The sequence below is a fragment of the Oryctolagus cuniculus genome, chromosome 7 (genome assembly GCF_051225735.1).
Source record: "Oryctolagus cuniculus isolate XC-2025 breed Fujian yellow rabbit chromosome 7, ASM5122573v1, whole genome shotgun sequence".
In the NCBI taxonomy this organism is placed as follows: Eukaryota; Metazoa; Chordata; class Mammalia; order Lagomorpha; family Leporidae; genus Oryctolagus; species Oryctolagus cuniculus.
This window is the reverse complement of record NC_142873.1, coordinates 138,055,001-138,081,116: the sequence shown is the minus strand read 5'-3', so window position 1 is coordinate 138,081,116 and position 26,116 is coordinate 138,055,001. Positions and strand designations below refer to the sequence as shown.

Sequence of the window (26,116 nt, the reverse complement as noted above, 5' to 3'; positions counted from 1 at the left end):
TTTAAAAAGAACTGATAGAATTAAATTTGAAAAAGTTAAACAGAAGCCACAAAGCATTAAAAGATCTGATGAGGGGCTGGTACTGTGGCGTAATGGATGCCGGTTCGAGTCCTGGCTGCTCCACTTCCGATTCAGCTCTCTGCTGTGTCCTGGGAAAGCAGTGGAGGATGGCCCAAGTCCTTGGGTCCCTGCACCTCTGTGTGAGACCTGAAGAAGCTCCTGGCTCCTGGCTTCAGATTGGTGTGCAGCTTTGGCAGTTGTGGTCACCTGGGGAGTGAACCAACATATAGAAGTTCTTTCTGTGTGTGTGTGTGTGTGTGTGTGTGTGTGTGTGTGTAACTTCTCTGCCTTTCAAAAAAAAAAAAAAGATCTGATAAATTGAGTAGTGTTTTTTTTTTTTCAAACTATTAACTTTTAAAAAAAAAAAAAGGTTTATTTATTTGAAAGAGTTGGAGAGAGAGAGAGAGAGAGAGAGATCCCTTCTACTGGTTCACTCCCCAAGTGACTGCACTTGCTAGGGCTGGTCCAGGCTGAAACCAGGAACTTGAAACTCCATCCAGGTCTCCCACATGGGTAGTAGGGGCCCAGATATTTAGACCATCTTCCACTGCTTTTCCCAGGTGCATTAGTATGGAGCTGGATTAGAAGTGGAGCAACAGGGATTCTAACCAGTGCTTACATGGATGCCAGCATTGCAGGCAGGAGCTTAACGTGTTGTACTACAACCTGGACCCCTAAACCATAACTACTTTAAGGCTTTTTGTCTGTTTTGTTTTTATTTACATAAAAGACAGAGTGACAGAGCAAGAGGAAGATACAGAGATCTTCCATCTGCTGGTTCACTCCCTAAATGGCTACAACAGCTGGTGCTGGGCCAGGCTGAAGCCAGGAGCTTGGAACTCCATTCAGATTCTACACATGGATGACAGGGACTGAAGTCACTTAGACATTATCTGCTGCCCCCTAAGTTACATGTTAGCAGGAAGCTGGAATGGAAGCAGAGATGAGGCTCAGTCCCAGGCACTCTGATATGGGATGTGGACATTCTAAGAGGCAGATTAATCTGCTACAGCACTGTGCCTGCCTCTGAACTGGAACTACTTTGAAAGACTTGTTTGTACAATCTGTTGCTGAGTGTTTTTTTTTCCCCCCACAGGCAGAGTGGACAGTGAGTGAGAGAGACAGAGAGAAAGGTCTTCCTTTGCCGTTGGTCCACCCTCCAATGGCCGCCACGGCCGGCGCGCTGCAGCCGGCGCGCCGCAGCCGGCGCACCGCGCTAATCCGATCCGGCGCGCCGCGCTAATCCGATGGCAGAAGCCAGGTACTTATCCTGGTCTCCCATGGGGTGCAGGGCCCAAGCACTTGGGCCATCCTCCACTGCACTCCTGGGCCACAGCAGAGAGCTGGCCTGGAAGAGGGGCAACCGGGACAGAATCCGGCGCCCCGACCGGGACTAGAACCCGGTGTGCCGGCGCCGCAAGGCGGAGGATTAGCCTAGTGAGCCGTGGCGCCGGCCGCTGAGTGTTTTGATCTTTCCATCATTGTGAAGGAATATCTTCTTCCTGAAAATGTTTGTAGTTGAAAGTCTTTAGAAATGTAAACATGGGTAAGGTTTTGAGATTGCATTAATGTAAAAGCCATAGTTCTTGATAATTAAAAATATTTTTAAAATTTATTATTTATTTTTATTCATTTGAAAGGCAGAGAGACAGCAAACGGAGACAGAGATCTTTATCTGCTGCTTTACTCCCCAAATGTCTGCCAAAAACAGGAGCCCAGAACTCCCTTGGATCTCCCACGTGGATTACAGAGATCCAAGTAATTGAGTTATCTTCTGCTCCCCTCCCAGGGTACGCAGTAAATTAAGAAACTGGAATTGCAAGAGGAGCTTGGACTTGAACCCAGGCATACTCCAGTATAGTATAAAAACATCTCATCAACTATCTTACTGTGCCAAACACTTTTTCCTCATATTTTTAGTTCATTAAAAAGAGACACAGATTCTGCTTGAATTAACAAATTGAATAGTATAATGGTTTCAGAAGAATCAGGTGAACTAAAGTAACTTTTGTTTTGACAATATATTGTTAAAAGGTTTATATTTTGGCAGCCAGTTTACAGCTATATTCAGTGTTATCAGTAAAATTGAGTGATGTCAGGGGAACTGATGGAACTGTAACTGAATATAAGAGGATTTCATATACACAGTATTGACCCATTTCTAATGCAGATATCAAAAGCAGAACCTTACCACTAGAGTACTTGCAATAACATTTATGTGGATGAAATAGATGCACTTCTTTTTTTCCTTGTTATTATTCTCTGTAAGCAATACATTGTAACAGCTGTTTGCATTATATTAGATATTTAAAGTAACTTAGAGGTTTTTTGAAGTATAGAGGATGTTGTAAACATAGGTTGTATGCAAATGTGAGGGAGTTTCAGAACGTTTGTGGAAAAGTAGAATTAAAAGCTGTTGATGTTGGTACAAAAATTTGAAGTCCATGCATAAAAGGGATCTTCCAAAAGTTCATGGAAAATGTTTTATTAAGAAATTATGGATGGATTTCAAAATTTGTTTTCAGCAAAGTAAATTTATCTTTTTTCCAGACATTTTTTAAGGCTTCACTTTAAATTTTTTTTTTTTCCTGAGAGGCAGAGAGACTAGTCATCTGCTAGTGCACTCCCCAGATGCCTGTGATAGCCCAGAGCTGAAGCCAGGAACCAAGTTACTTGCACCATCACATTTGCTTCCTCAGGTCTGCATCAGCAGGAGGTTGGAGTCACTGGAGCAGGGTATCAAATCCAAGTTCTTCGATGTGGGATGTGGGCCTCTTAACTACAAAGCTTACCCTTTAATTCCATTTTCCATAAACTTTTTGAAGTCCTTTTGCACCATGCCATTTTATATAAGGGACTGATATCTCTGGGTGTCCTGAAATCAGCTCTCCATTAATACTAAGACACAACTATACCAGTTTTCTCCTAGCTAGTTCGTGGAAGAATTTTATTTAAGTACTTAACATGCATAATTTGGGAATTTGACTTTGTTACCACTAGTGTCACTTTTTAATCTAGATAACGTAGTTTTCCAAAGCCTTGAAATTGTGAGGTAGGGCATATTTCAAGGGGCTGGTGTTGTGGTATAGAGGGTTAAGCCACCACCTATAATGCTGGGTGCTGATTTGAGACCTGGTTGCTTCACTTCCAATCCAGCTCCCTGATAATGTGCGTGGGAAAGCAGTGGGAAGATGGCCCAAATGTTTGGGCCCCTGTAACTACATGGGAGACCTGGAATAAGTTCCAGGCGCCTGGCTTTGGCCTGGCACAGCCTTGGCTGTTAAGGCCATTTGGGGTGTGAGCCAGCAGATACAAGATGTCTGTCTGTCCGTCTGTCTGTCTGTCCGTCTGTCTGTCTCTCTCTCCCTCCCTCCCTCCCTCCCTCCCTCCCTCTCCCTTTCAAAGAAAAAAAAAAAAAGAAAAAGAAAAACCAAAAAACTAAATCTTAAAAAGTATTTTAAAATTTGCTGTCTGATTACTATGTGCTGCTTTATAAACCATCCTTAACATGTAAAACAACATTTTATTATGCTCAGGAATTCAGTGACTTAGGTATTCACAAAGGGTATACAGGGGATGTTTTGTTTTTCTTCACAGACTGTTGTGTTGACAGGATTTGAAGGCTAAGGTGACTCAGTGGCAAGGTGTTAGAATAATCTTGAAGTTCATGCATTGTATCTGGTTACTGTGCTTGGTGAATTTAAAGGCTAGGACTGCTGACTTGGGCACGTGTAGATGATTTGTCTGTTGCATTGCCTTCCCTTCCTTATAGCATGATGACTTCAGGTTAGTCAGACTTCTTTTATGTTAGCCCATTTTGCCAAGAAAAGTGGTAACTTGGTGAATAAAACAGAATCTGCATCATCTTTTCTGACCTAGCTTCACAAGTCACATAGCATTACTTGAACCAGATTCTACTGACTACAAGCCAGCCACCAGCTTGTGCAGTACATGCAAAGAGGATGTAGACCTCATATCTCAAAAGGAAGAGTGTCAAGGTCACCTTACAGAAAAGCACATGAAATGGGAGATACTGTTGTGGCCTTTTTGGAAAATGTAGTCTGTCCTCATAGAATATACTTTTGGCATAAAGTATTTTATTATAAACCATAAAATAGCCTTTTTAAAAAAAACAGATTTATTGGCCGGCGCTGCGGCTCAATAGGCTGATCCCTCCGCCTTGCGGCGCCGGCACACCAGATTCTAGTTCCGGTCGGGGTGCCGGATTCTGTCCTGGTTGCCCCTCTTCCAGGCCAGCTCTCTGCTGTGGCCTGGGAAGGTAGTGGAGGATGGCCCAAGTGCTTGGACCCTGCACCCCATGGGAGACCAGGATAAGCACCTGGCTCCTGCCATCAGATCAGTGCGGTGTGCTGGCCGCAGCGCGCCGGCCGTGGCGGCCATTGGAGGGTGAACCAACAGCAAAGGAATACCTTTCTCTCTGTCTCTCTCACTGTCCACTCTGCCTGTAAAAAAAAAAAAAAAAAAGTTTATTTATTTATTTGAGAGGGGAAGGGACAGAGAGGTCTTTTATCTGCTGGTTCACTTCCCAAATGGCTGTGGTGGCCAGGGCTGGGCCAGGCCAGGCCAAAACCAGAAGCCAGGAGCTTCTTCCAGTCTCCCCCGTGGGTACAGGGGCCCAAACACCATCTTCTGCTGCTTTCCCAGGCACATTAACAGAGAGCTGGATTGGAAGTGGAGCAGCCAGGACTTGAACCAGTGTCTATATGGGATGCTGGTGTTGCAAGCAGTGGCTTCAATAGCTGTACCACAATGCTAGCCCTGCCTTTTATTTCTTCTTCTTCTTTTTTTTTTTTTTTTTGTAAGATTTATTTATTTATTTATTTGAAAGACAGACTGGGGCCGGCACTGTGGCTAAGCAAGTAAAGCTGCCACCTGCAGTGCTGGCATCCTATATCGGTGCTGGTTCAAGTCTCTGCTGCTCCACTTCCGATGAAGCTCTCTGCTATGCCCTGGGAAAGCAGTACAAGATGGCCCAAGTCCTTGGGCTCCTGCACCCGCGTGGGAAGACCTGGAGGAAGCTCCTGGCTCCTGGCTTCAGATATGCCTAGCTTTGACTGTTGTGGCCAATTGGGGAGTGAACTAGTGGATGGAAGATCTTTCTCTCTGCCTTTCCTTTCTCTCTGTAACTCTGACTTCCAAATAAATTAATTAATTTAAGAAAAGATTACAGAGGAAGGCAAGGGTGGGGTGGGTGAGTTTCTGCAACAGCTGTGGCTAGACCAGGCTGAAGCCAAGAGCTTGGAACTCCCATCTAGATCTCCTATGTGGGTGGCAGGGACCCAAGCGCTTGGGCCATCTTCTGCTGCTTTCCCAGTCAACGTTAGCAGGTAGCAGGTTTGGAAGTGGAACAGCTGGGACTTGAACAGGAAATATGAAAAATGGAATTCTGCCATCATAAGCACTGGCATAGCCCACGAAACAGTTTTTAAAAATTCATGTTGTATTCAGTATTATTCACTCTTTGTTGTTGTTGTTGTTGTTGTTGATTTGACAAATAGACTTAGACAGTGAGAGAGAGAGAGAGACAGAGAGAAAGGTCTTCCTTCCGTTGGTTCACCCCCCAAAATGGCCGCTACGGCCGGAGCTACGCCGATCTGAAGCCAGGAGCCAGGTGCTTCCTCCTGGTCTCCCATGGGGTGCAGGGCCCAAGCGCTTGGACCATCCTCCACTGCCTTCCCGGGCCACAGCAGAGAGCTGGACTGGAAGAGGAGCATCCAGGACTAGAACTGGCGCCCATATGGGATGCTGGTGCCACAAGCAGAGGATTAACCAAGTGAGCCATGTTGCCAGCCCCAGTATTATTCACTTTCTATAATATGTACGAAGTGCATAATTCTGATCATACCTGATTTTTTAAGAGGAACTTTTTAAAGAGTAACTTGGCTTTTCTGTTGGCTTGTCCTTAGCTTCCCCATATTATTGTCTGTGTCTCCTCTGATAACCACGTCAACAGCTTTGGAGGTATCCTTTCATGTTGTTTTCCATGCACATAAGAATATCATAATATATACAGATATACCTATATAGGAGTTTTGAGGTTTTTTTTTGTTTGTTTGTTTAGGATCATATGCTTTTTTCCATGTCGCTTCTTTTACTCAGGAGTACTTCATGATATCCCTCTATCTCAACTGAAATAACTTTAACTCACTGTATAATATTTTGTGACTAGATGCACAACAAGTGATTTTCTATCTTGTTTTTGAGCATTCACCTTATTTTTGCTGAGTGGGCGTTTGTTGTAGCAGTTGAACACTCATAATCTGTATTTGAGTGCCTGGGTTCATGTGTTGGCTCTACTATTGATTTATATCTGGGATGCAGTTCAGCTAGCTGGCAGTCATGACCATTTGGGGAGTGAACCAGTAGATGGAAATTTCCTGTCGTTCCCTCCCTGTCAGTCTATTCATTGAAATAAATAAGTAAATCTTTAAAATAAAGAAAGCTTTAGTAACTCACATTTCCACCAGCAGCATATGAAAATACCTCCCCCTTCCCCAATAGCTCTTCCTAATATTTGCCACCCTATCTAAATCGTTTGCCAATGGATATAAAATATCAGTTTTAACTTGAATTATATATTTTTAGCTTCTGTTGGATTAAACACATCTTAATAAGTTTAAGATTTGGACTTCTCTGTGTTGTCTAATCATAAATATTTGTTGAATATTCACTGTGCTTTGCCCATTGTTGTTAGTGTTTTTATGCCAAGTTATAAGCTTGTTTTTTTATTATAGTAATGGCTACAAAGGTAAACCACAGTAAGCATAGTAAGGTATACATCTGTAAGAAGATTCAAGTATACATTTAAAAAGGTAGATAATCATTATACTTATTCAGGATTTTTAACTTTTAGAATGCTTAACCTAAAGTTCTTTTGATACTGGGGGTGGGAGTTCAGATTTCCCTCACCTGTTTTCCTTTTATTGGGTCATCTTTTGTCAAATAAATGCTTTTTTAAAAAGATTTATTTATTTATTTGAAAGATTTAACAGAGAGGCAGCAGCGGCGGCTGGAGGGGGGTGGGGGGTAAGCTGCTGGTTCACTCCCCGAATGGCCACATTGCTGGAGCTGCACCAATCCTAAGCCAGGAACTAAGAGCTTCTTATGGGTCTCCTACACGAGTGCAGGAGCCCAAGGACTTGGGCCATCTTATACTGCTTTCCCAGGCCATAGCAGAGAGCCAAATTAGAAGAGGAGCAGCTGGGACTAGAACTAGCGCCCATATGGTATCCTGGCACTGCACCCACCCCCAGCAACTAGTTTTACTTTGTTTCTAAGAACTTGACCATTTTAAATACCTTGCATAAATGGAATCAATCTTTATAGTATTTGTCTTTTCATGAATGACTTATTTCAGTTCGTATAACATCCTCAATGTTCACTAATAGTCTACCATATGTGTATATCACATTTTGTCTATCCATTCATCTGTACTTGGGCATTTATTTATACTTTTTGGCTATTGTGAATAATGCTGCAGTAAACGTGGGTATTCAAATACAAGATGCTGCTTTCAATTTTCTTCAATGTTTTCCCAGAAATGGGATTCCTGGATCATACGGTAATTCTGTTTTTAACTGTTTTAGAAACTGCCTTGCAGTTTTTTGCAGTGGTTTTAGCATTACACATGCCCACCATCAGTATAGAAGCATTTCGGTTTGTCCACATCTTTGCCTTCACTTGTAATTCTCTGTGTTTATGATGTGTCTATCCTAATAGTTTTTTTTTTTTTTTAAAGATTTATTTTATTTGTTTGAATGGCGGAGTTAACAGACAGGCAGAGACAGAGATAGACAAAGAGGTCTCCCACCTAATTGTCTGCAATGGCCAGAGCTGCACCAATCCTAAGCCAGGAACCAGGAGCTTCTTGGGGTATCCCATGTGGGTGCAGGGGCTCAAGGACCTGGGCCATCTTCTACTGTTTTCCCAGGCCATGGCAGAGAGCTGGATAGGAAATGGAGCAGCCAGGCCACAGTGCTGACCCCCATAATAGGTTTGAGGTGCCCTCATAGTTGTTTTGACTTGCATTGTTCTAGTGATTACTGGTGAAATCATTTCATATGCTTTGGCCATGGTATATCTTTGGAGAAATGTGTCTTCAGCAAGTCCTGTGCCCATTTTTAAACCAGGTTATTGCTGCTGCTGCTGAGTTGTTACAGTTCTTTATATTTTTATTTTGGATATTATATTAGATTTGACAATACTTTCTCCTGTTGGTTAACTTTTTACTCTCAATTATTTTCTGTGATGCACAGAATTTTTAAGTTTGATGTAACTCATTTGTCTTTTGCTTTTGTGGCCTATGCTTTTGGAGTCATATCAAAGAAATCATTGCCAAATCAATGTTAGAGAGCTTTTTATCTATTTTAGGACTTTTGTAGTTTCAGGTCTTATATTAAAATGTATCACAACTTTTAAATTCATTCTGCTGTTTAGATATCTTGATGTTTTTGGCTTTCCTATTGCAAATCTTTTCTCTGAACATTTTTTAAAAATTATTTTTATACGATTTAGTTGAAAGGCAGAGAGAGAGAAGAAGAAGAAGAAGGTCAGTCTCCGATCTGCTGGTTCACTCCCCAAACAGCCATGGATGGGCCAGGCCAAAACTGGGAGCCAGGAACTCCATCCTGGTCTCCCACATGGGTGGCAGAGGCCAAAGTACTTGGGCCAACATCTGCTGCCTCCCAGTACATTAGCAGGAAGCTGAGACTTGAACTAGTTCTCTTATCTGGGCTACCAGTATCGTAAGCTTAACTCACTCTGCTGCAACACCAGCCCTTTGAATTTATTTAGATCTTTATCTACTCAGTGTTTGTAGTTTTCACAGTACAAATCTTTTCATATTTTGTCATCCTCAATTATGTCAATTTTCTTAGGCAGTTGTAAATGAACTTTTAAAAGTTAAATGTACTTTTCTGGATAATCTAGAAATAATAAAATTTACCATATTTTAAAATCATTTTCACTTTTCAAAAAATTTATATATTTACTTGAGAGGCAGAGTGACAGAGAGTGAATGTGAGACAGAGAACTAGAAACAAAGACTGTTTCATCAGCTAATTTATTCCTTACATGCCTGCAACAGCTGAGGTTGGGCCAGGCCAAAGCTAGGAATTCAGTCCATTCTTCCGCATGGGTTCAGGAGGCCGATTTCTGGGGACATCATTGTTGTCTTCCAGGTTCTTTGTAAACAGGAGGCTAGAGTCAGAAGCCAGAGCTTTGAATTGAACCTAGGACAGGTACTCTGATGTGACATATGGGTGACTTAACTGATAGGCTCAATACGCACTCCCAAAACAGCTTTTCATTTTGTCAGTGGGAAACTCTACCCATTGAACAAATGCCCATTTCCCCTTCCTTCCAGCTTGTTGCATCATCCGGCTACTTTCCATTTATGTGGACTTGATTCCTGTAGGCAGCTTATGTAAGGGAAACCTTATGGTGTTTGTCTTTTTTTAATATAATGTTTTCAAGTGGCTGATGGGTGGTACAGTAGGTTCAGCTACCTCCTATAACCCTGACATCTCATACTGGTCCTGACCACTCTTTCCAATACAGCTTCCTGCTAATGCGCCTGGAAAGTAGTGGAAGATGGTCCAAGTTCTTGGGCCTCTGCCACTCATGGGAGAGCTGGATGGAGTTCCAGGTCCCTGGCTTCAGCCCAGATCAGCCCCAGTTCTTGTGAGTGCCAGGGCCCAAGTACTTGGGCTATCTTCTGTTCCTTTCCCAGGTGCATTAGTGGGGAGCCAGAAGAAAGGGAGCAGCCAGAATTCAAAATAGTGCTCCTGTATGGGTCGCCGGCATTGCAGGCTTAATCTGCTGTGGTACAACACTGGCCCTGTAAAATCACCCTTTTTATTTCCTCTTCTTTTCTCTGTGTATGGAGACTACCAGCTCCTCTGTTACAGGTTTTATACATAATACAATAAATCATTGTGAGCTACAGTCATACTACAAAACACCAGAACTCATTACATTTACTGTATTCATAGTGCTTATGTCCCCCACCTCTAATAGTCAGTGTATTGAATTTTGTATTATATGCATGCAATAATTTTAACTTCTACATATGAAAGAGAAAATGCAGTATTTGTCTTTCTTTGGCTTATAATTATTATACATATATATACTTACGTATTTATAATAATATACTTATAATTGTCTTTAGTTCTGTTTATTTGTGTCAGAATTTCATCCTTTTTTATGGAGAATAATGTGTCACTGTGTAGTATTTTTAAATGTTCTTTTGAATTTTTCTTTGATTCGTAGTTTTTTTTTTATGGAAGTGTTTTATTTCCAATTTTAAGGATTTTCCTAGGTATACTTTTGTTATTGAGTATTGATTTGATTCTGTTCAGTAAGATTTTATCTCCTATAAGGATTCCATTATTTGGTCATTATACCCTCCAGCATTCCATGTATACTAGAAAAAACTGTGTTCTATTATTTGGAGATATTACATTTTATGAATGTCATTTAGGTCAAACTGGCTGACATTTTCTCAAGAATTTTATGTTTTTCTGATTATGTGTTCTGTGAATTACTAAGCAGAGAGATCTTTACCATTTGGAATTATCTACTTTTGCTTTTAATTTTTTCAGTTTTTGATGTTCTTCAATCAGTTGTGGAGATCCATATTTTCGTTTGAAGAACTTTCTTTGTCATGCAAGTCTGCTGGTGACATATTCTTCTTTTCCTGTTACTTTCTTTTCTCTCTCTCTCTCTCTCTCTCTCTTTTTTTTTTTTTTATTAAAGATTTACTTATTTGAAAGGCAGAGTTAGAGAGAGAGGGAGGGAGGGAGAGCGAGCGGTCTTCCATCCATTGGCTCACTCCCCAGTGGCAGCAATGGCTGAAGCTGTGCTGATCCGAAGCCAGGAGCCAGGAGCATCTTCTGGGTTTCCCATGCTTCCCAGGCCCTAGCAGAGAGCTGGATGGGAAGTGGAATAGCTGAGACTGGAACTGGTGCCCATAGGGGATGCTGGCACTGCAGGGGGCCTTTCTTGCTGTGCCACAGTGAGGGTCCCTATTGTTACTTTCTTATGTGCTGTTTATTCTACTGTTCATCCATTTAGTAAACTTTTACTTCAGATACTGTGTTTTTGAGTTCTGGAAGTTCCTTTTTTAAACATATACATTCTACTTTTATCCTTAAGAAGTTTATGTTTTCTGTATTTCTTCTTCCTTATAAGGAGAGTTGAGTTTTGTGTTGATGCGTAGTTAGTTTGTTTTAGATTTAATCATTTTGAAACTTGTTTTTTAACTTTGTGAGGGCAGCTCTAGGGTTGAGTTTACTGAACGGTTAGTTTTTCCTTTTTTTTTTTTTTTTTTTTTTAATCCTTGTTCTTAATGTGTGATACTTTCAGGGGCTCTAGTTCTGGTCTCAAAAAGTTTGACGAGATCTCTTTTCCTTTTTTTTTGACAGGCAGAGTGGACAGTGAGAGAGAGAGAGACAGAGAGAAAGGTCTTCCTTTTGCTGTTGGTTCACCCTCCAATGGCCGCCGCGGCTGGCGCGCTGTGGCCGGTGTGCCGCGCTGATCCGATGGCAGGAGCCAGGTACTTCTCCTGGTCTCCCATGGGGTGCAGGGCCCAAGCACTTGGGCCATCCTCCACTGCACTCCCTGGCCACAGCAGAGAGCTGGCCTGGAAGAGGGGCAACCGGGACAGAATCCGGCGCCCCGACCGGGACTAGAACCCGGTGTGCCGGCGCTGCAAGGCGGAGGATTAGCCTAGTGAGCTGCGGCGCCGGCCTTTTTTTCCTTTTTTAAAGATAGATTTTATTTTTTTAGAGCAGTTTTAAGTTTATAGCAGAAACTAGTGGGAAGCAAATTCTTATCCCTCCCCTCCCCAGATGTTTACACAGCCTCACCCTACTATAGGTATCCTGAACCACAGTCATATAGTGGCTGCAGTGAATCCAGGTTGACAGTTTACCATCACTCCTAGTCCATAGTGTATGTTCGGGTTCACTCTTTGTACTGTTCATTTCATGGATTTTGACAAATGCATATTGCTGTGTCTCCACCTTACAATGTGTCATACAGAACAGTGTATTACCCTAGGAATTCTGTTCTCTACCTGTTTACTCTGCTTTTTCCAAACCCATGGAAACCACTGATCTTTTTAATATCATCATAGCTGCCTTTTCCAGACTATCATATAATCCTACAGTATGTCACCTTTTCAAATGTGCTTTTTTCACTTAGTGGTATTTATTTAATGTTCCTCTGTGCCTCTTTCTAAAAACATTCATTCATTCATTTATTTTGAAGGCGGAGGGAGAGCGAGAGAACAGACAGAAATCCACTGCTTCACTCCTTAAATGGCCTTAACAGCCAGGAGCCAGGTACTCCATCCTGATCTTCCAGATGAGTGGCAGGGCCTCAAGTACTTGGACTATCATCTGCTACCTTCTCAGGTTCATTTACAGGAAGTTGAATTGGAAGTGGAACAGCCAGTACTCAAACCAGCATTCCAATATGGGGTGCCTGGCCGCAGCTTAACCTACAGGACTACAATTCTGGCTCCCTCTGTGTCTTTTATTGTGTTGATAGAGCTCACTCTCACGCTTTCTGTTAGTCTCTCTGTTTTGTTTTTGGTGTTCCTTGGTGTCCCATTGTCTGGTGTACCACAGTTCTTTTAGTGATGTTGTCTCAGCCCTAAGGTTAATCAGAGTTCAGAAGTGTTCTCATCCTGGTGGGACACCAGTAATTTTCCACCTTGTAGCTACCTGAGAGCTATTTTGTATTCACCCTTGTAGGTTCACCCTTCCCTTCGTATGTGGAATTTCCTATTCAGCTCAAGAATTTCTAGTGCCCCTTTTTCTCTCCTCTTGTAATTTGTCCTGCATATTCTAGCTGCTGCAATTTTCTCAAATTTGTTGCTTGTCTGCTCAATTTAGTGAGACCGGTGTGCTCTGAGTTTACAGGGGTCTGCCGAATGTTCTCAGACTGAAGGCCAAGGTGAACTTAGGCTCACTTCATTGTTTGCTTTTTCTCAGACATAGCACTCTTGTGTTGCATGTGTGTGTTGTGAAAAGAGTTGTTTCATAAATGATGTCAGTTTTGTTAGTTATCTGTAGCGGGAGGATTATTCTTGGATGAGTATCTCCACCATGGCTAGAAGTAGAATACCTCATGATCAGTATTGTAGTTAGTTCCTAATTTACATTCTCTGTGTTCTAAATTATTTTGGACTTAACTCAAAAATAGTTCTTTTTTATTAAGATTTTTTATTTATTTGAACAGTTAGAGAGGGACAGAGAGACAGAGAGATCTTCCAACTGCTGACTGGCACCCCAAATTGCTACATCAGCTGGAGTGGGCCAGGCTCAAGCCAGGAAACAGGAACTTCCTTTGGGTCTTCCATGTGGGTGCATGCCCTAGGACTTGGGCCATTTTCCACTGCTCTCTCAGGTGCATTAGCAGGAAGCTGGATAGGAAGTGGAGCAGCCTGGACTTGAACTGCTGCCCATATAGATTGCCAACCTTCAGATGGAGGCTTAACCCTCTGTGCCACAATGCTAGCCCCCAAAGTAGTTCCATATATAGACAATTGCCTAAGTAGTTTTAACTACTCAGTATATTTCTCTAGCACAGTGCTAATTGTGCTGTGTGAACCACACACAACAACATACCAAAAGTCATTAAACTTTTTTGTAAAGGTCCAGCTTGTAAATATTCAAGCTTTTTTTTTTTTTTTGACTGTGGCCAACAAATAATGGTTTCCTCATGTAATCTTCCTTTTACAATATTTTAAAAATGTAAAAGCAGGGGCCGTCATTGTAGTGCGGTAGGTTAAGCCACCACCTGCAACACTGGCATCCCATATTAAGCTGCTGTCTTGGCTGCTCTGCTTCTGATCCATCTCCCTGCTTATGCACATGGGAAGGCAGTTGAACACGGCTGAAATGCTTGGGTCTGTGCTACCCAAGTGGGAGACCCAGATGGAATTTGTGGCTGCTGGTTTTGTTCTGGCCCAGCTTTGGTCATTGTGACCATTTATGAAGTGAACCAGCAAATGGAAGATCTATCTTTCCCTTTCTCTCTTAAAAAAAAAAAAAAAAAAAAAAAAAGTAAAATCATTTTTAGCTTAGAGTCCATCCCAAAATGGAGTCTAGGTCAAGGGTTGTAGCTTACCAACTCGTATAGATAAAGGTTGTTGAAATAGTTTTTTTTTCTACCTTTTAAAAATCTGGTGGAGATAATATGAGCTAGTAAAAGTGTTATAACTCATGTTTTTAACTTATTTGAGAGGGAGACAGAGACAGAATGGAAGACCTCACATCTACAGGTTCACTCCCCAAATGCCCAAAGAGCCAGGAATTTAATTCAGGTCTCCCTGTTAGGTAGCTGGCACCCAACTGTTTGAGCCCACACCTGCTGCCTCCCTAGATCTAAAGTGATAGGAACCTGGAATCACAAGCTAGAGCCATGAATCTAAGCCAGGCGCTCTGGTAGATGAGATGTAGTCTTAACTGCTGTCCCAAATACCTACTTCTATGCCATGTTTAAAAAGCTCGTGAGAGTAATAAAATGATGTTATAAATTTACTGACACCATTGAGGGAAAGTTTGTGTAAGTTACTCCATTTTTACAATTATAAGTATTTGGGCCATTATCCATTGCTTTCTCAGCTGTATTAGGCGGGAGCTGTGTGAGAAGCTGAGCAGCTGGGACTCAGTCAGCATTCCTTTACAGGATGTTGACTCTGATACGGTGTGCCACTACACTGTGCATTTATTTTTATCTACTTGAAAGAGTGACAGAGGGATAGAGGGAGAACGGGGCGGGGGCGGGGGGAGCAAGCAAGCATGAGCTTTTCCATCCACTGGATGGCCAGGACTGGGTCAGGTGGAAGCCAGTACCCACGTGGGCAAGAGAGGTCCAAGCACTGAAGTCATCATCCACTGCTTCCCAGGATGCATTAGCAGGAAACTGGATTGGAAATGGAGGAGCTGGGGCTGGAATTGGCATTCATTCCAGTGTGGGATGCCCGTGGCTCAAGTAGTATCTTAAACCCTGTATCTCAACACCTGCCCCAACATTGCTTTTTTTTGGAATTATAAGGTGGTGGGATTATATTTTAGGTTGAGGACTTGAACAATAGGAAGGGTTACCAGCTAAATTTGATTTGGTAACAAGAGAAGATAAAATTTAAAAGGTTTGTTTTATAAATACTATTTTGTTATAAAAATTTTGGAGTTAGAAGAACAGCAAGAATGCTTACAGTGCTGAAAATTAGGGGATATTGGACAGTTGGAACTGTCTCTTCATATCTCTGTGGAATTGTTAATAGTTTTTAAAGCTATTAAAATGATTATTTTATTTAAATTTTGCTTTATTCTTCTTACAGATAAAATGTTATGAAAGTTTTATTCTATAAAGTTCATGATACTCTGTTGCAATGAAATTCTTTAGCTTTAATAGACTGCCTTCAGTTTATACCAGTTTATAGGTAGCTCTTTCTTGATGATTACTCTCAGAAAAATACAAATATAAATGTAAATTTGTATAAATACAAATGTAAAGCTCTGTTTTCTTTACTTTAGTTGTCCTTGCAGTGAAGAATAAGTGGTTATCTGTTTTATAAGATGTTTCATAGTATACTTTATAATCATAGTTTTTAGCCTGAATAGTACAAAAATTATTAAAATTCATAAAATCAAACTAATTTCCATCAGAAGTTTCATGTGTTAACATTTGTTAATCACCTTTTAGTAAGTAACAAGATCAGTCAAATTTATCTGTATACTACATTGGTTTCAGACTAAAAAATTAAAATACTTAGAGGTGTATTTTACATTTAGATATGTGTATACACACAGTTTTGTAGTATTACTTGTGATTCTGTATGATGCACTTTGCTTTCTATTCTAGCCTGTTTTAAAAAAAATTCTGTCTGAGGCCCATTAATTGTATGTTGATACCCACAGTTTGCAAGAAGACTGAAATAACTGCATTCTAGGTATTTCCCCTTTTTGTGAAAAGCTTTCAGTTGCTCATTCACTTATTAATAGCTAAGATTCTTTTTCAACGTGGGATCGTGAGCAGGATTTTCCGTTCCTTCTGTCAGGTGAGTGTGATCTGATGAGAATCAGGATCTGTCACTGGGGAGATCGCGAGCTCGGCTGGTGAGGAGCAGCTGGTAGTTTCAGACACTGGAGCCCCACAGTACTGCATGCTTACCAAGACTGTTTTGTTTGTTCCCAGTCTTACTTATTCTAGTACTGTTTGTCATTGTAATCATGTCATTTTAGTTGTACCATTTTTTACACTAATGAAATGTTACTGTGAAAAGTGAACTGTTGTTTCCTTGAATAACTTGAGTGCTTTACAAAGACTAAAAAATTGAATAAAAATATGGATATGCAAATGTTTTTGCTTTCTCATTCTACTTTAAAGAAACTCAAATTTCAGCCATGAAGATGGCATTGTGGTTGTGATTTATGCAAGAAAGAACTTAAATTAGCATAGTTATTATCAAAGTCTTGGCTGATCATCGAATGATTGTGAACTGTTCTTTTATATGTCTCAAGTGAAAATAAATGTTTAAAGCGTTTGTGTTTCATTTTTAGTAATTTGTGACTTTCATTGTTGATCAACTGTTGGACCTGTATTTGTGATCTTATAGTTTAAAGAGGCTTTTATTATTCAGGAGTTGTGTTTTATTGACCAAAATAGCAATCAAATCATCTATTAGAAATACTTCTTGGGCTAGCGCCCCGGGTCACTTGGCTAATCCTCCTCCTGCGGCACTGGCACCCCAGGTTCTAGTCCCAATCTGTCCCGGTTGCTCCTCTTCCAGGCCAGCTCTCTGCTGTGGCCCAGGAGTGCAGTGGAGGATGGCCCAGGTGCTTGGGCCCTGCACCCCATGGGAGTCCAGGAGGAAGCACCTGGCACCTGGCTTTGGATCGGTGTAGCGCGCCTGCCGTAGCAGCCACTTGGGGGGTGAACCAATGGAAAAAGGAAGACCTTTCTCTCTCTCTCTCTCTCTCTCTCTCTCTCTCTCTCTCTCTCTCACTGTCTAACTCTACCTGTCAAAAAAGAAAAAGAAAGAAAAGAAATACTTCTTTGACAAAACAAAATGCTAATTTAACCTTAAAATAAACCAAGATTACCTAATTTTTGTGCTTATTGCTTATTTTTACATTCTTAAGGGTTTATGTTTTCTTCTGATTACTTGTTCTTTACTGAGAGAGAAATGTAGCAATCTCAGGGAATTGTTAGGAAACTGAGATTTCTAGAGTTGATATTACAATTGATACTACTTTATTTCTGAAAAATTTACTTTGATTAAAAACAAAAATGTACACAAAAATTAAGTGATAGAAATGAAAATGACAGTTCTCTCACAATGTTTATATTATATGGTAGATTCTTTGGTAATTTTATCTCGAAATATCTATTGAATACAAAATAGAAGTATCAGTATACACTAAAGCCAGAATTAAATGTGAGAAGGATAGGAGTAAAACTTGATTTTTACTCCTTTGCCACCAATATCAAATATTTTACTTACATTACTTAAAAATAATTTTCTCCTTTCACAAAATCTAGCAATCTACCCACATTTTACTAATCACAGGCTTTATCACACAAAGATTTTGTGTCTGAATTCACTAGTTGCTCCCTGTTTATTGGATCATATTTTCAGGTGTGTTATTCTCCGTTTTTAAAAATTCTCACAAAAAATAAAAAAAGTAAAAAAAAAAAAACTCGTTTGACTACTGTTTTTAGTTCATTTTCAGCTCCCTTTGTTTAAATTAGAGCAAAATTTCTTTGAAGTTTTAGCTGTGCTTACAGTTCTCAAGTTTCTCCTCTTAGTCTTTTTCGGAATTATCCCACTGTGGGGTTAATGAACGCCAACCTTTGTTTTATTGGTCATGTTAGCAGCATTCATTATAGTTGGTCATTCTGTCCTTCCTGAAATATTTCTTTACTTAGCTTCTGTAATAGCAGTCTCTTCCCTCCTACCTCATTAGCTGTTCCATCTTAGTTTCTTTTTTCTGATGCTGCCTTTCTATCTCATTTGTAAATGTTGAACCGTATTGGGATTCTCCATTTGGTCAGTCTGTAGTAAATAGACACACTACCTGACTTTACCTAGTTTCATGAATTTTACCATGTCTTCATTAATGAGTCCCAAATTTGTATCTTGCTGCTTGGCCCAATTCTCCTCTAACTACAGAGTACTATTCCTGCTGCTTTCTTGATAGCTCTGTTTGAAGATTTAATGTGGCTATCAAAATTATCAGGCCTCAAACCAAGTAGTTCATCCTACCCTTTTCAATATGATCTTCCTTTAGTGTCTGATCTCAAGAAACAGTACCCTTTTTGTTGTGCTACCTTTGATTTCTTTCATACCCAACATTTCAAATGCCAGGAAATGCCTGTGCCTTCAGAATATAGCCAAATCTGACTTTTTCTGTGTATCTACCATTATTACGTTGGCCTTAGCCACCAGTTTTTCTTTGGATTATTGTAGTAGCTTCCTGTCTATGTAAAACATAAATCATGTTGGGCCGGCGCCGTGGCTCACTAGGCTAATCCTCCGCCTTGCGGCGCCGGCACACTGGGTTCTAGTCCCGGTCGGAGCGCCGGATTCTGTCCCGGTTGCCCCTCTTCCAGGCCAGCTCTCTGCTGTGGCCAGGGAGTGCAGTGGAGGATGGCCCAAGTCCTTGGGACCTGCACCCCATGGGAGACCAGGAGAAGCACCTGGCTCCTGCCATCGGATCAGCGCAGTGCGCTGGCCGCAACGCGCCGACCGCGGCGGCCATTGGAGGATGAACCAACAGCAAAAGGAAGACCTTTCTCTCTGTCTCTCTCTCTCTCACTGTCCACTCTGCCTGTCAAAAAAAAAAAAAAAAAAACAAACAAAACCATAAATCATGTTAATCCCTTCTCAGAATCTTTAGTGACTTCCTTTCACACTTAAGTACATTATAGTTTGTTCTGTTGCCTACAAATTCTTAAGCTCTGTTCACTGTTTCTTTTTTCTAATTTTTTAGCATTGGTTTTCCCTTTTAGTTCCAGCCATAATGTCCAATCATATGTACAGTGTCTAAAAGCCAGGAGTCTTGCATTAGAAATTAATACGTTTAAGTGTTTGAGCTACTGTGATCATAGTACTGTCTTGTATGTAGATGTAGGCTCTGAAAAAACAGAGCTATTTTGATTGGTTACATAGACCACAAGGATGAGAATAATTCTTAATTTGGTTAATAATGTAACATACTAAGCATTTTTACCATATAAGATTTTATTGTTTTTTTTTTTTTTTAAGATTTATTTATTTGAAAGAGTTACAGAGAGAGATCTTGTATCCATTTGTTCACCCCATATTTGACTGTAGTAGCTGGGGCTGGGCCAGGCTGAAGCCAGGAACTTCTTCCAGGAACTTCTTCTGGGTCTCACACATGGGTAGCAGGGCCCAAACACTTGGGCCATCTTCTGCTGCTTTTCCCAGACCATTAGCAGGGAGTTGGATCAGTAGTGGAGTAGCCATTATAAGAACCAGTGCCCATATGGGATGCCAGCTTTGCAGATGGTGGCTTTACCCACTATGCCACAATACTGGCCCCATGTATAAGATTTTTAAAATAGGTATATTTTGGAAAGAAAGCATTTTTGTCTTCTAGTAATCCAGTTTTGCTTCTTAGAGAAAATCTATAGGTTTTTTTTTTCATGCAATTGTAGCATTTTATGTTTATATTAGAATGTTTATCAGTATATTAATATCATCTATCTATATATATCTATTTAATCTTCCTTGCTTTGGTATTTTTACTCAATAGATCTTGAGAATCTGTAATTTTCCATTATACAGATGTATGGACTATAATTAGTTTAGCTTTGAACAGATAGTGTTACTCCTTTTGCTGCTTTAAAAGTTCTTTTTCATAGTACTCTTTTGAAATTACTTCTGCAGGTTAAATGATTAAAATTTGAATTGTTGGTTTATATATATATAATATTATCATAAATGCTATTTAATTGCTATTTATTGTTACAGTTTACTACATTCCTACCCCGTAGTATTTGACTACAGGGATTAACAAATGTTTTCTGTTACTAGCCAGATAGTAAATATTTCAGGTGTTACACCCCACATACAGTCTCTCTTTTTAAAAAAATTTTTTTTGAAGATTTGCTTATTTATTTGAAAGAGTTACTGAGAGAGGGAGGGACAGAGAGATCGTCCATCTATTGGTTCATTCCCCAAATGGCTGCAATGGCTAGGGTGGGGCCAGGCCAAAGCCTTCTTCCTGGTGTCCCACATGGGTGCAAGGACCCAAGCACTTGGGCCATCATCTGCTACTTTCCCAGACACATTAGCAGAGAGCTAGATTAGAAGTGGAGCAGTTGGAACTTGAACCAGCACCCCTATGGGATGCTGGTGTTTGGGGCGGCTGTTTTAAGTTGTTACACCACAATGCCAGCCCCTTCATATAGTCTCTTAGCACAGACTATCTATTTTTTGGCCTTGGGTCATGGTTTGTCATTTTTGGTCTATAGCATTGCTACAAGACTGTTGTCAAAGTCTTCTGTCTGTTCTGTGAACATGATATCTCATTGCATTATTATTTTGACTTTCTTGTATGACCTTCAGTATTTGCCTCTCTGTGAAATGTTTGCTGAAAATTTTTGCTTATATATATATATATATATTTGGTTGGTTGTATCTGTATTGGAGTCTTATCTTTATATGTTAGAGAAGTTACCCTTTGTGAGATACAGAGTGCAATAAAATATTTTAAATCAAGTTATCCTTTGTCTTTTGATTTGACTTTTTGTGGTCATATTTCATCTTCTATAATTTTATCCAGTAAATTGATCTTTTATTCTAGATTTTGTGTCACCATTAGAAAGGCTTGTCCTTGCTTTATACTTAAATATAATTGCTCCATGGTTTCTTTAATATTACTGTTTTATTTTTTATTTCTTACATAGATAAGTCTGGGATTTATTTGGTGTGGTTTAGGGACCCAGTTTTCCCAGAAGGCTACCCTTTTCTTCTGATATTTTGTTCTGAATTGAAAAGTAGAGATGTTAAAATTTGTTTGCATTATTATTTTTTCAGTATTGACTTCTAATCTACTATAGAACTTAAACTGCTGATCTCATTCACAAAACAGTTACAGATCACATGCTGTGTGGTTAGCCACTTAAGATAAAATGTTAAGAAGAAACAGCTCTAACCCTGACCTTCAGTTGCTTACAGTCAGGTGGATTTGTGTGTGTGTGTGAGTGTGCAGGGTCATCCATTTTGATACTGCATTTTGTATGTTCTTCCTAATTGTCTCTTACTAGAATTTTCAAGTGGAAAAATAATGATAGACTAGTGCAATGAATATCTATAATATCACTCACTGTTCTCTCGTCACCCCTACCTTCCTACTTCTCTCTGTGTGGCATGTTACGTGAAAAATAGTTGCACTAGATGACATGTGGCGTCACCTGCAAGTTCCTCAGAATGTGTCTTTTAAGATGTTACCATGTGTTTTACTGTTTTCTGAAGTAATGCTTTAAAAAGAATGGTTTTCCAAGTCTTTTATTTCATTTATATTTATTAGCAAGCCTTCTTCTGATAAAAAGATTTTCCCCTCTCTTGCCTTTTTGGTATCCTTATGGACTCAGAATATTTTTATTTATTCATCACCACACTGTTTCTGAATTTCAGTTTGTTTTTCTGGCTGAGTAGGGAGTCTTATCACCATCTTCTTCATAATTTTATTTCCCAAACTTGCACAGTATTTACTAGAGTGATTCCCTAATAAATATTGAACAATCTCAAAGAGGATCATTTATGTTTTAGAAAGATAATTATGGTGACTGTGGAGGAGGGCAACTTGAGGAAAGCTTTCATGTGGACTCTGAATTAAGATTTGATTCTAAATAATCCAGCTCAAATCAACTTAAACTAAGAGGGGGAATTTTTTGTAATGAGGAATCCAGGGAAGGATTGAAGAAGGGTTCACCTGGGCTTCAGTAACAAATAAAAACAAGGATTCCAGTGCCACTTACAGTTTCAGTCCTTGCTTCACTCTGTTTATATCAGTTCCAATTTACTTGTGAACCGCCTAAATGTGGTTTGTTGGTAGGATTTATAAAAATGTAGTTGCTTCCTAGATGTTTATGTGATTTGAGTTAGTTAGTACACTGTTGAAGATACTTGCAGTAGGTCAGGAAGTGATATGCATTTAGAACACGGTGCAGACTGGAAAAGATGGATTTAGAGAGATTAATTAGTGCAGTTGACAGAATTTGTCCAGGGAGGAAAAAATTAGGGCAATTCTCTTTTCTGTTTGAATAATTATTGGTTTGGCGAATCTCACGTAAGGGAAATACAAGTATAGGAAGTGTATGCTGATAAGTTAGATTTTAGGGATATTAAGTTGGAATTGTCTAGGGAAGATGAAGAAGCTAGTTCAATTTAAACATCCAGATTGGAAGAAAGGTTTAAGTGAAAGTGCTTTAGGAAGTTAATAGTAGAAATCAAAACTATGGAGAAGAATAAAATAGCTCAATCTAAGTATATGAAATAAAAAAACTGGAATCCTAGAGAAAAAGCTATCCTGAAGCCATGAACAGAGGAAGAAGAGTATGAAATAAATATAAATCAATTAGAAAGGTAAGAAGAAATACACTGTGAAGAAACCAAAGCAATTTTATTCAGGTGGGCTATGCCACATAAATCAGTTGGATTTGACCATTCAAAAGTTGCTGATTATGTTAATAAAAATAGTCCCATGGGAAGTTGGGATCTGAGGCAGAAACAAACTAGGATAGACTTTTTTTTTCCCTTTAAGTTTGTAAAGGAAAGGCAAATGAGGGCAGAGGGCTGGGGGATTTCTTTCTATTAAATTTTTTATTTGCTTGCCAGAGAAAACTAGTGAGAGAGAGCTGCCATTGTTTTATTTTCCAAATACCTATAACAGCTGGCCCTGGGCTGGCTGCACTGAAGCTGGAAGCCAGAAAATCCGTATGGGTCTGCCAGGTGTATGGCAGGAAACCAATTACTTGAGCCATTACCACTGCCTGTCAGAGTCTGCTGTAGCAGGAAGCAGGAGTTAGGCGCCACAGGCCAGTGTTTGAATGCAGGTGGTCTGAAGCTGGATGATGTAGGCATCTTAACTGTTAAGCTAAATGCGTTTCGCCTGGGGGATTTTTGTTTTATTTTGAAACTGGAGAGACTTTAGTATTACTTATGTAGTTACGAGTAGTAAGCAATTTTTTAAAAATTCTAGACTGGATAAATTTTACTTTTATGTTTAAAAATTTATCATTGTAAACATTAACTGATTAAGTAGTTATTAATGTTGGTTCAGAGAAAATGGGACTCAAAGATGAGAGACCTGCATCCTAAGCTCCACTTCTGAGAATAATCACCATAGTAATCATAATGATCACTTTTATATTCTCCTCTGTGTCTGCCACTGTGTAGTAGGTCCTTTTCTCATACTGTCACTAATCCTCACCACAAATTAATCCCAAGGTGAGTATTATGCGTTTTCTAGATAGACTCTGAGGCTTTCCTTCTCCAGATCACATAGATGTTCAGGATCATGCTATGATTTCAACACAGATATGTCTGATTCTGAAGTTGGTGCTCTTTTCTCTGTATCACATTGCTTTTTTTTATCATCTCAAGTAGTTTTCAAGTTTTGGTTCCCCATTTTCTTAACTATCAGATAGGGATAGTCATATCTGTCAGATCTTTGTCAAAGTGTGTTAAATGAATACTGTGGTAATATTATCTTTATTTTGTATGAAAAGAAGGATACATTATATACCAGACAGACCTTATAATTGTGGTCATCTTTAGCACTGTTATTTGTCTAAACAGTATTTTACTTTTTAAGGTGGTGGTATCATGGATACAGAAATGTCTGAAGATATAGACCACAACTTAACTCCTACCCTTGACAGCATGCCTTATGGAATGCCGAATCAAACAGGATCTGAAAATTCATTGCTGGATGAAGATGATTATTTTTTGAACTCTGGGGATCTTGCAGGAATTCCAGTCGTTGGTAGTGACAATGAGGATGAACAGGATTTTAGTTCAAAGGACAATCTTGTTTCTTCAATTCATACTGATGATAGCTTGGAAGTAGAGAGAAGAGTTACACAGCATGAATCAGACAATGAAAATGAAATACAAATTCCAAATAAATTAAAGAAAGACTTTCCAAAACAGTTTGACCAGGTTTCTGTTTTTAAATCAATACAGAAAGATTTTAGTCTAGTGAGAGAAAACAGCAAAGAGACATTCTCTGGAAAGGAGAAAAATAGAGACGTAACTTTTCATGAACGTGAAAAACGGTTGGATAAACCCCATAAAGATATGGATTCAAGGTTGAAAAGCAGTTTTTTTGATAAAGCAGGTAATAATTGTTGAAATAGAATGCAAAACACAGTAACAAATACTGATAATGTAGTTTTATTACTTTTGATGTTAAGTGAAGTATGAACAATTAAATTCATTGTAAGCTTGTCATTTTTCTTTTATCCTTGTTCTTTGCAGAGTGACTGAATGTCTCCCAGTAACTTTTGATAATGGTATAAATGGTTGAAACATAGCTCTAAACCTCATTTCTCCCTCCCCTGGTTGCAATATTTTGATGAGAAGGCAAGATACTCGAACCACCTGTTCATTTTCTTTGGTTGAACATTGGACCTGAGGTTGGATTTAACTTCTTTGTGCTGTAAGCACTAATTCAAATTGCTGTCCCACCAATTAGTCCAAATTAGGAAGTAGGTTTTTTTAAAAAGATTTTTTCCTGTTTTTTTAATTAGAAGTTTCTTGAGGCTCATTTTGAGCTTCTTTGCCCAGTGTTCTGTATACTTTAGCTGCAGTTCTGTTCTTGAATATATCATGTTTTCTTGTATGCTTTCCTTTCCTCCAACTATTTCATTTGCTTGTATGCCATTTTCTCTCTTTATATATGCCTTCAAAAGTACTTCTTACCCCAACAGTGCCTAACTCATAAACTTCTTCTACCTTGTAGTCATTTCTAACTGTTCTACATCAAAAATAAATTGTTTCCTGATCTGTAGTTCCACAGCATTTTGTTCATACCTTATTATTTATAGTACATATCCAGTATTATAGTTTACTACTTGTTTTGCCTTACTTACTAGGGTAGGCATTTCTTGAGGGCCAGATTATATATTACTCATCTTTGTGTTCCTGGGGCCTAACCTGGTGCAGTGAAAATTAAAATCTTTAAATAGATGTGAAGCAAAGAGTGTGGTATATCAATCCCTATCCTACTGACAATGCTAGGAAATAGAAAGAGTAAACCATTATTGTTAAAAAAAAAAAAAAGCACCACTATTTTGAGTATTAATTATGAACAAGACTGAGCAAGGACATACTATATTTTTTGATATATATGATTCCATTTATATTTTAAGTTTTCCATATTAAAGATACTTAGTTTTTGGGAACCATTTATCTTAACATCTATTGGAAAGAACAAGACCATGTCGAGCAGTAGAAGTATTAGTGGCTAGTTGAATGGCATGATATTTAATTTATAACTAAAGACAATGGTAGAAAAATTTGTCCTAAGTGTAGGAAGATTTCTTTCAAATAACTAAAAAAGTATATTTTAGAAGTTCTTAGAGATAGTTTTTAACTTTGTGAACAGGGAAGATTTTTATACAGGGGAGGTGTACTTTGAGCAGATTCTGGAAAACTGTAAAGATGAGGCTAGACAGAAGGAAATTGTAATAGAATTAGCACAAATTGGGAAGAAAAAGTAACTAATAAATAACCCAAAGCAAAGTGACTAAAGTAACCAGTTTATGTTTGAGCAAAGAAAAAGTGTTGAAGTAAAGCTGAAAGTTAGGTGGGACGGATTATGCACAACTTTGAGTGAAACTACTTTTTGGGTGTTTTTTAGGACCCAGTTCACTCTAATGAGCATCTTTGTTGGAAAAGAGAGGTAATGATCAAACGATAGCTTTTGAGGTCATTCTTTATAAAATTTGTTATTCATATACATATGTTTGTTTGTTTTTTTTTTCT

General features: G+C 39.3%; 1 protein-coding gene across 10 annotated transcripts in view; it reads left to right on the top strand.

The window, feature by feature from the left end:
- The window catches only part of ZMYM4 (zinc finger MYM-type containing 4), a 185,719-nt gene that overhangs the window by 74,428 nt on the left and 85,175 nt on the right, over positions 1-26,116 (top strand). For 6 of the 10 annotated variants that reach the window (XR_016211123.1, XR_016211122.1, XM_002720695.6 and 3 more), the window contains exon 3: positions 23,943-24,467. The exons of 3 other annotated variants lie outside the window; for them this stretch is intronic. Coding sequence is in view for 4 of the 7 variants with exons in the window: in XM_002720695.6 (XP_002720741.3) it covers positions 23,943-24,467 (525 nt within the window). In the remaining 3 variants the exon portion in view is untranslated. Of the gene's footprint in view, positions 1-23,942; positions 24,468-24,666; positions 24,789-26,116 lie in introns of those variants that run through there. One more of the 10 variants, XM_051832151.3, reaches the window with a different exon arrangement.